At 31.0% G+C, this 9,281-nt stretch overlaps 1 protein-coding gene across 1 annotated transcript in view; it reads left to right on the top strand.

The window, feature by feature from the left end:
* The window catches only part of LOC111699258 (uncharacterized), a 9,151-nt gene extending 248 nt beyond the window's left edge, over positions 1-8,903 (top strand). The window contains exons 2-19 of the mRNA XM_023469874.1: positions 97-179; positions 250-284; positions 1,029-1,100; positions 1,604-1,645; positions 1,776-1,831; positions 2,316-2,391; positions 3,290-3,369; positions 3,624-3,680; positions 4,342-4,416; positions 4,709-4,794; positions 5,118-5,226; positions 5,715-5,817; positions 6,075-6,147; positions 7,045-7,121; positions 7,474-7,515; positions 8,009-8,071; positions 8,414-8,478; positions 8,737-8,903. Coding sequence (XP_023325642.1) covers positions 4,761-4,794; positions 5,118-5,226; positions 5,715-5,817; positions 6,075-6,147; positions 7,045-7,121; positions 7,474-7,515; positions 8,009-8,071; positions 8,414-8,478; positions 8,737-8,851 — 681 coding nt within the window. The 5' untranslated portion in view covers positions 97-179; positions 250-284; positions 1,029-1,100; ... (5 more) ...; positions 4,342-4,416; positions 4,709-4,760 and the 3' untranslated portion in view covers positions 8,852-8,903. The remainder of the gene's footprint in view (positions 1-96; positions 180-249; positions 285-1,028; positions 1,101-1,603; positions 1,646-1,775; positions 1,832-2,315; positions 2,392-3,289; positions 3,370-3,623; positions 3,681-4,341; positions 4,417-4,708; positions 4,795-5,117; positions 5,227-5,714; positions 5,818-6,074; positions 6,148-7,044; positions 7,122-7,473; positions 7,516-8,008; positions 8,072-8,413; positions 8,479-8,736) is intronic.
* Positions 8,904-9,281: the final 378 nt, after the last annotated feature.

Genomic DNA, 9,281 nt, shown 5'->3' with positions numbered 1-9,281 from the left:
TTAAAGGGACTTTATTATTATCATTATTATTATTTTCATTATTATTATTATTATTATCATTATTAGCATTGTAATAATGTTAACTATTTGTTATAGATGTATTTCATATCCCCCTGAGGAATATAAAGATTTCACCTGTTGTCCAGTATTTATTGTAACTTCTAATTCCTTAGCTTTAGGTGAATATTTCAAATGTGAGTGTGGGGGGGGGGGCAGAAATTAATGAAGTGATTGAATATCCTTTTTTAGAATTCCAGAAATCTTTCCTCGGGGTTTATCAGAAGGTTAGTTTTATAAAAAAAAAGAGAATTATTTTTTAGTTTGTGTTTCAGTTTATTAAAAATCTCCGCATATCATCAACTATAGTTTTATGTTGACTAAAATCTTCCAACTTCAAAAGTTACAGAAACTTTTAAACTTGTCTGAGAGAAATGTCTTTTTTGGAACGGACCAAACGTACCTCGAATACTTTAGTGATCTTTTTATAATTTCAGAAAAACTAAATCATCATATGTTAGACCCCAGTTAAACTCCGCTAAACATAGATTTTAATATAGCTGAGATCGACCAGATATATTGAAGAGAGAGAGGTAGCTGAACCTCTATGACGTAGTTTAACCAATACTCTTGTGTGCCGCACGGTTCAAGCTTAAGAAATGTCTGGGAGGTTCAACCATTTTCTCGCTATTCATAAAATTTCAAGTGACCCTTCCCTTGTAAAGATGGAAATATTGGATTCACAAAGGTGCCCTTAAAAGCTTTGTCTAATCAAGCATGAATAAGATATCAATTTTTATAATTTGAAAAACTGATTATTTTCAATAGCGGTTTCTCTACAAAAGCAACTTGCGCTGCAAGAAAAAGTATCATCAGAACTGAACACTTTTAAACCCAGAAAAAATATCATATCTTCCACATTATTGATCAGATAAAGGTTTCAAGGGTTCCAGGGTACCGGGGTAAGTTGTGCATTGCATTGGAGGATAACTTGAAATTACGCTTACAGTCTCCTTAAAGCTGGTCCTTAGGTAGATAATTTGACCCGGAATGAGCGTCCAGTTTATCAATTAAAGGGAGGAAGAGTGTACGCATATTACTGGGTAATTACTAATTATATAATAATACAATTGTAGAATATTGAGTTAGAACAGAATAAACCAAAAAGAATTAGTTGAATTAAGGATATCTAAAGTGAGACGGATATAACTTTAGAATAGAAAGACGATATTTAAGCAATCTTTTGTATATTTGGTGTTGTTTTAGAGTAAAAAGGAAAATGTGTCTGTGAACACTGCATAACTGCTGTTTTTTCATGTTCAACGGACTATTTAAAATCATGATTTGAATAGTCTTCCTGTTTCCACAGTTTTATGTGTCTTACTGTAGTTTGACTAGAGGCAGAATATGGTTGGTTCCACTAAAAATTGTATTAAATTTTTCAAGATTTAAGCTGGCGCTCATTTGAAATTGGTTTGGGGGGATTTGAGACACGGCTTTAATTCATTAAATTCGCATGATAAGAAAGATTATTAATATGACTTAAAATCAATTTAAAGCAAACTTATTTTTGTATTAAAGTAAAATCTATTGTTTCTATTTTAAGATATTTAACGAGAACAGATTGGATGATGGAGAAAATTGGTTGGTGAGTTAACATTCTATATGTTGGTATCCAATAAACCTGAAACGGCTGAGCCGTTCAGGTCCTGTTTTTTTGTGGCCACTCTCATGCCCCAGGGAAGGTTTATGGATCGTTGAAAAATATTTTTCTTTAGATTTCCGACAACATTGATCAATGGAGGCATGGGATTGAATCACCAAACTTGTTCCAGTAAGTCTGAATTTATACAGATCCCAAAATCCGACAGATTTTTAGTAATTTAAAGATTTGGTAGATAATACTCATTTACATAAGGGTAGAAATATTATATCGAAAATGTCAAATCATTTTTTTCACCAGCAAAAAAGAAGCAATATCATTGAAGGAAAGAATTGAAAAAATCATAACTTAATCAATAATTAGCGAAAAAAAAAAACTTAAATCGTTACGGTGGTCGTGTTATTGAAATCATATGGAATTATGTTAGTTCAGGAATTGTATAAGATCATTCATTTTTAAATTAAATTCATCATGGAGTTGTATAAGATCATTGATATATACATTAAATTCATCATGGAGTTGTATAAGATCATTCATATTTACATTAAATTCATCATGGAGTTGTATAAGATCATTTCCATTTACATTAAAATCATCTGGAAACTGTGTTAGATCGATCACAGTAACCTTAGAATCATCTGAAATTGTGTTTAAGAGAAACAAGAGAGAACGAGAATGGATTAAAAGTGCAGTGCAAGGAACCATACTGTGGCAATCAATGTTTAACCCAGGTTATCAACTTTAATGTCTCTTTCTTTAACTTACAAAAAGCAAAAGTTTAAACAGATAAAATTCTACATTTGATGTATAGAAACAGAGTTCTTAAAGGGACTGTAAAGGAAAAATGGAAGGTGGTATAGGCTGAAAGCGAATCATTTAAGCTTTTGATCGCATTCGCAACCCATCAAGGTTATATCTGATGTTCCTGTCTCGAGAAATTGAAAATTCATATATATACAATTTTGTATAGAAATAGTAGGTTTAAACAGATCATATTCAGCAAAAATCCAACCGCTTAAGATATCCCAAGGAATCCTAATTGTAACTAGGGCTGGGCACGTTCCGACTTTTTTGAAATCGTTCCGTTCCGTTCTAGAACGAGGGCCTTCAGCTAAATTGTTCCGTTCTCGTTCCTCTTTTTTATCGTTCCGTTCTCGTTCCGTTCCGTTCTGAGTAGAAGAACGGTCTTCCCGTTCCGTTCCGTTCTTGGCGTTCTTAGTTGAAGAACGGTTGCATCCCTCTTGTTCTGTTCTTAATTAAGAACGTTTCCATCCCCCGTTCCGTTCTCAGTAACGGACAATTACATCAAAGACAAAAGTTTTATAGAAAAGAGTTGGTAAAAAAGTAAAAATATTACAATTTTTAAATAAAAAGTTCCTCACGGCCATAAATAATACTTTAAATTATATATTTTAAATTTAGGGTTAAAAGAATAAGCTTAGATAATTCTTCGTTTTTTTTTCGGAACGATGGGATCGTTCTTGATCGTTCCGTTCGTTCTCGGCAAAGAACGATCGTTCCACCGTTAACGCGCCCAGCCCTAATTGTAACTTAGGTTTTTTTACAATTATTTTTTTATAATTTTATTTTTATTTTTAATAGATAACATTTTTTTTTTGAATTCTTTAGGTTAACAAGGGTAGCGTTCCTTTCTCGGTTTGGACAAAACTTCACAGAAACTGGGGTTGGCTTAAGGATACTAAACTTAGGTAAAGAAATTCTTAAACCTTCTTTTATTGGTTTTTTATTCTGTATAGTTAATTAAATATGTACGTGTGACTAAAGTTTTCTTTCCTACGCTTTTTGAATGAATCATTTTGTAATTTTCCATTATCACTGAAATACTGCATTCAAAATCATTTTCGCATTACTTTTGATATACAGTCGATACTTTACTATCAAGCCCTTTATGAATACTTTTGGCTAGATACCTTTTTTATGGAATATATTATCTTTATTTTAGAGTTCAATGTTATGATATTGAAAAGGCAAAAAACTGTTGCACTAAGATTAGATTAAGGTAAAAAAAAAATTATCTTCACAAATGCAACGACATGCTTTCCTACACCCTCATTTACTTTAAAGTCATGTGATCACTTAATGCTGCCGGTTTAAAACTTTATTATCCTTGCTGGTTGCATAAGTGATACAAAACTGCAGACAATACTAATAGCACTATAGTTTCAGAAGAAAGTAAACATTTCCATTTACTGATAGCGTCGATTGAAGGATTCATAATTCTAATTGGATAATAAGATAGATAAAAAGATAGATGTTAGCGCCATACTATTTCTATTGGTTCTGAATAGACAACAAACACATGACTGAACCCTGGATCCCCTGACTGAACCCTGGATCAGGCGCTAATGGACTCGGTATACAGGCGTGATAGACGAGCCATATTTAAAGCAACATTGGAAAAAGGAACATATAATAATACAATGAAATTCAAAATTATTTTGTTGAAATCTTAAAAGAACTGTAAGCGTAATTTCAAGGGACCTTTCATTTTTAGAGTGTTCGATTTACAACAGTAATCTTTATACCTTTAACTGGTCAATATTGTCGGACTGATTAATTTACAAAAACCTTTTAATTGTTAAACACTGAGTAAATCAACCCATGCCCTCTTCGCCATTCAAATTACGCTTACAGTCCCTTTAACATTATTTTATTTTTAGATCAAATGGATTAAGTTCCGTTTTTCATTTTGATAAACTTGGCGTGTACAATGTTGCAGTAAACTTTCAAAACAGGTATATCAATACAATCTTTAATTTTTTTTAAACTCTGATAATCTAAATAATATCGTAGTCCTTTTATATTTCCAACTATAAAATCTATTAGAACAAATAATCTAAGTTTAACTCATCAAAAGTTTACACCATCTGGTTGCAAAAATAAGGGAATTAGAAAATTTGGGGTTGTGTAAAGACTTAATTCCTTTTCCCTATCCATAGTAGCTAGCTATTTTGACAATATATTACCTATGCATCAACATATATTCAATATATATTTAGTATTTACTAATCACGTTTAAATATTCAGAAACCTGACTGAATTGGGACGGTTTGTTTTCAACCAAGAAAATGGAAAGAATATGTTGTATATGTGGGACTGGGGTCCAAATGCAGGTAATTTTTCCTAATATTCATATAAATGTTGATTCATTTAAAGGGAGTTTAAGAATAATTTTATACGACATTTTAATTCCAAAAAAGCTGAATATTAAAACAAAGAATTAATGAATCTACGGAAAAAATGCCGAAAGCTGGGATTACTGTTATTTTTGCACTTTAAATTGCATATTATAGTTGATAAAAAAATGACATTTCCGTAAAATATGTCAGCTGGTAAAATAAAATGATCAGCGGTGCATTGTGTTGAAAGTAGGTATAACACTAGTTTTATTTGAAGATTTTTTTTAACTAAACTTACAACTATATATTTTAATGAGGTATGAACTGGATGGTTTCCCTGGACTACTTGAACAATAAGAGGTTTATTGAGAGCTTGAGTGTTGAAACACATCTAGATAATAATATCTGTATTGAAGATGTTCACAAGTAAATTATAATTTATAATTAAAAAACAGTACTTTTTTTGAGAAACACAACGACAACGATGCCTTAAGGACCGGAATTTTAGCAATAAAAATTTATTCGCGAAATGCAAAAACAATTTATTATCATAGACTTTGAATCTTTCTAAGACAAATTAATGTATTTCCCCTGTTTGTTTCTAGGGGGGGGATAGATAATATATATATTACATTTATATATAATACATATAATATTTTCTATTTGTCTGTTTGTACGTCTGATCATACCTCATGAACCCCTTGAACGATTTGGATCAAATTTTGATTGATGAACTAGGTAAAACTATGGGAATATTCTTAGTTTGGGTCAAAGATTCAAAGTTGGTTGACTTTTAAAGGTTTAGTGTGCAGGCAAAGCTTGGTGTCCAAGCTTGTCACAAATAAATCATAAAACAAATCTTGAGCAAAAAAAGTGCTCCAAACTTAAATTTGTACATCAAATATATTATAAAGAGTTGGACCTTTCCGAGTGTGGAATACAGCAGACCGTGCCTGGCAGACAGATTGGAACCTAAGAGTAGAATGCTATAATGAAACACTAGACTGCTGTGACAAGGTGAAGCAATGCAAATCTTTTTGCTAAAAATGCATTTGAAATTCCTTTCAGATTTTTACCCATCGATTTTGGGATCCGTTTCAAGGCTTAATTTTTTGTATTTACTTTTTTTTTTACTATTGCCATAATATTGTGTAGTTTTCTTTATTAAAATAAATCGCCTTAGCTTTTCCATGTTTGCTTTTTTAGTTAAAACTTGAATTTCGTCTATAATCAAAATTAAAATTCTTTTTTTGTTAATTTTTTCGTTGACCCAGGTTGGAGTACGGTCGACTCAAACTACTCTATTTGTCCAGCCAGACATTCTTGGAGAATATTCATTCTTTACAGGTTTTCATGCAGAAATAATATTGAGAAAATCTACATTTTTGCTAGTTTGCAAAACAAAATATTCTTTTTATGTCCAGTATTTAAAATAAAGAGAATTATAATTTTATTTACGTACTTTAAGTCAGAGTTTCCAAAGGAATTCAGTCTTTGTCCCAAACTTAAATTTCCTAATCCCTATATATCCTTGAAACCTGATCTGAGATTTTAAAAGCTTAAACCCGAGTAAACCCCGGTTTAGTTTCAGTAGAAGTAAATATTTCCATTTACTGATAGCGCCGATTGAAGGATTCGTATCTCTAATTGGATAATGAGATGAATAGAAAGATAGACGTTACCGCCATACTATTTCTATTGGTTCAGAATAAACAACAAACACATGACTGAACCCTGATTGGATCAGGCGCTACAGGAGGGATTGAAAAACTAAAACCCAAGTCAGGATTGGTTCCAATTCAGCCAATGCGAGACTGGTTAGAATGCTTTCTCTCTGTAGCAGACAGATCAGATGTAACAAGGAGATGTAAATTTCGAAAATTCAAACATTACGTAGATACCTAATTTTCATTGTCACGTTTATTTTAAACCTTTGAATAGTTTGGACACTACTTATAATGAACCTTTTCAAACCAAGCTCATTTGATCTAACATAATTTATAGTTTAAAATATCTACAGGTCTACAACAGGGGCTTGCTAAGATACAGGGATTAAGAAATCAGAGTTTGTTGCAAGACTCCATTCCTTTGTAGCCACCTGCAAATTAATGAATTAAAATCTGTGAAAAGAAAGAAGATGTTATTGAGAATTAAAATGTATAAATGCATTGTCTCAAATGCTTGTCCGTTCAAAATGTCAAGATAAAATAGAAAAACTAGAAATCTATATTATTTTGTTTGTAGGATACAATGGCAGGTCTGTGTATAAACATTCTACTCAGGATTATCAATTATTCTTCAAGGATTGGGGTTCTAACCAGGTTTCCTTTCTTTACTTCGTGCCACTTCTTTCTAATCTATATCTAGGTCGTACTGCCGGATACTTCTTTACATGGGAGCAGTTTTCTTTAATATATTCTTGCTTTTTTTGATTGATGTAAATTTTGAAATTTGAAGGGAAGCAAAGTTATTAAAGATGCATTCATTAATTATTACGTTTATTGAATACATCATCAAGATGCAAACCAAACATATGCAAATAAGGAATCTTTGATAAAAAGATACTTTTAGTTCATTTCAAATTTTTGTTTTCCACTTCCGATAAGTGTGTTGATTTGAAGTTAATATATTAAAAATGCATATTTCTTTAGTACAAATATAACCTTTTTTTAGGGAGAAAACTGGGTTATCGGGAAAAATTATACGGACGACGAGGTACTTTTTATTTAAATTTATAACCTAATCAAAAATTAAAAGGTTTATCAAAAAATTTTAAGGAAATGAGTTTTTGCCACAAACTCTGAACTTTTCCCCCCTATATCTTAGCAACCCGATGTAGTAGACCTTTGATATTTCAAACTATGAATTATTGTTAGATCAAGTAGTCTAAATTTTCAATATCGTTGGTTTACACCATCAGGTGGCAAAGATAAAGGGATTAGAACATTTGAGTTTTTGGTAAAAACGCAATTCCATTGAAATTAATTTTATGCTATATTTAGGCAATAATGTAAGCAACATAAAGGGATACCAAATGTGAGATTTTAGTCTTAAAAGCAGCATTTTAACGGGCTACTGGCAAAAACACACCTTCAGTCTTCTCTGAAATCTAGTCCTTGTGGGTATTTCCGTATTTCCGTATACTGCTTTTAGCAATTGTGTAAACGTAATTTAACAAAATCTTTTATTTCAATCAAACTATTTAAAGATACTGCTTTCTTCTCCCAACATGGAATATGTGCAGAATGATTGTGTTACTGATGCAGATGAGGTGATTTTACATTTTTCAAAGTTTAGATTTTCTGTTTTAACATGACCTTTTTCTAAATTCGAATAGATTTTTGGGTGAGATTATTTTTGTATATATTTGGGATGTCTGTTTGTCTGTATCCAATAAACTTCAAAACGTTGAAGCTAAACAATTTTGTCCAGGATAAAATGTCGACATTAAATATTCTTTTGGAAAATGCACCATTTTAGATAAATCCGTGACCTTTTTTTTTGGAGATCGAAGACAAAAACTTTGAGCAAATAGCAAAGAGCAATAGTTAGAAAATAGTCTAAAAGGCAGTATCTCATTTCTTCTCAATAAATTATTGCACTTTTTTTCCAGATTGGTTTAATTAAACCATTCCTGGTGAAATCAAACGAGAAATATCAAGGTTGGCTTCAAGATAGGTAAAACCAGGCGTTTAGTCTTTAAATCTTGATCCACTCAATTCAATTAGTCATTCGGGGCAAGAATAATGAGTTAAAGCAAATGTTTATGAAAATAAAAAGAACCTTTTTAAAGACCTTCGTATGTAGAAGGGGTTGATTCCCAATCTTTTAGATAAAGTAAGGAAAGGGGGCGGTCGGACAATAAATTACATTCAAGTAAACCAGCACATTAAATAAAAACAAGCACCTCACAGGACTAGACTTAACAACTTTTAGATCTTTACGTATTGAGTGTGTCAAGTTCTTTGATCCAAATAATCCTGATCTTCGGGAGTTTCTCAAGAATAGAAGAACAGAAGAAAATAGAAACAGAGTTGTTTATAATTTGTGAAAAGTATAGACAGAAATTATCACATTTAAAGTTTAAAACTTTGAACTCTGATCTAAAATTAGATTTTTCAACGGTTCTATAAAAATAATCCTTTTTATTGTTTAAACTAAAAGTTAAGCAAGTTTTTTTTGTATATTGTTAGTAGTTTAATGATTTTTGAAATAAAAAACTTGATTATTTGATCGACTAGCATTATTTAAACATAAAAAAGTTACATCTAAATTTCTGAATGAAAGTATCTAAAATAAGTAAAAAAGAAAAGAAAAATTGTATTTCAAATTTCAAAGAGTTTTTCTTTTTTACTTTTTTCTTTTTGGTAAGAATTTGTTAGGATATAGACTTTAGGTTGGTCTTTTTTTTTGTAGAACTCATAAATATCTTGAAATTGTACATAAAGTTTAGTTCTTCGTTTATTTATTGGCATAAAAAT

This window comes from Eurytemora carolleeae, unplaced genomic scaffold (assembly GCF_000591075.1).
Source record: "Eurytemora carolleeae unplaced genomic scaffold, Eaff_2.0 scaffold269, whole genome shotgun sequence".
NCBI classification, from domain to species: Eukaryota; Metazoa; Arthropoda; class Copepoda; order Calanoida; family Temoridae; genus Eurytemora; species Eurytemora carolleeae.
The sequence above is the reverse complement of the archived record's forward strand: the minus strand, read 5'-3'. Positions and strand labels throughout refer to the sequence as shown.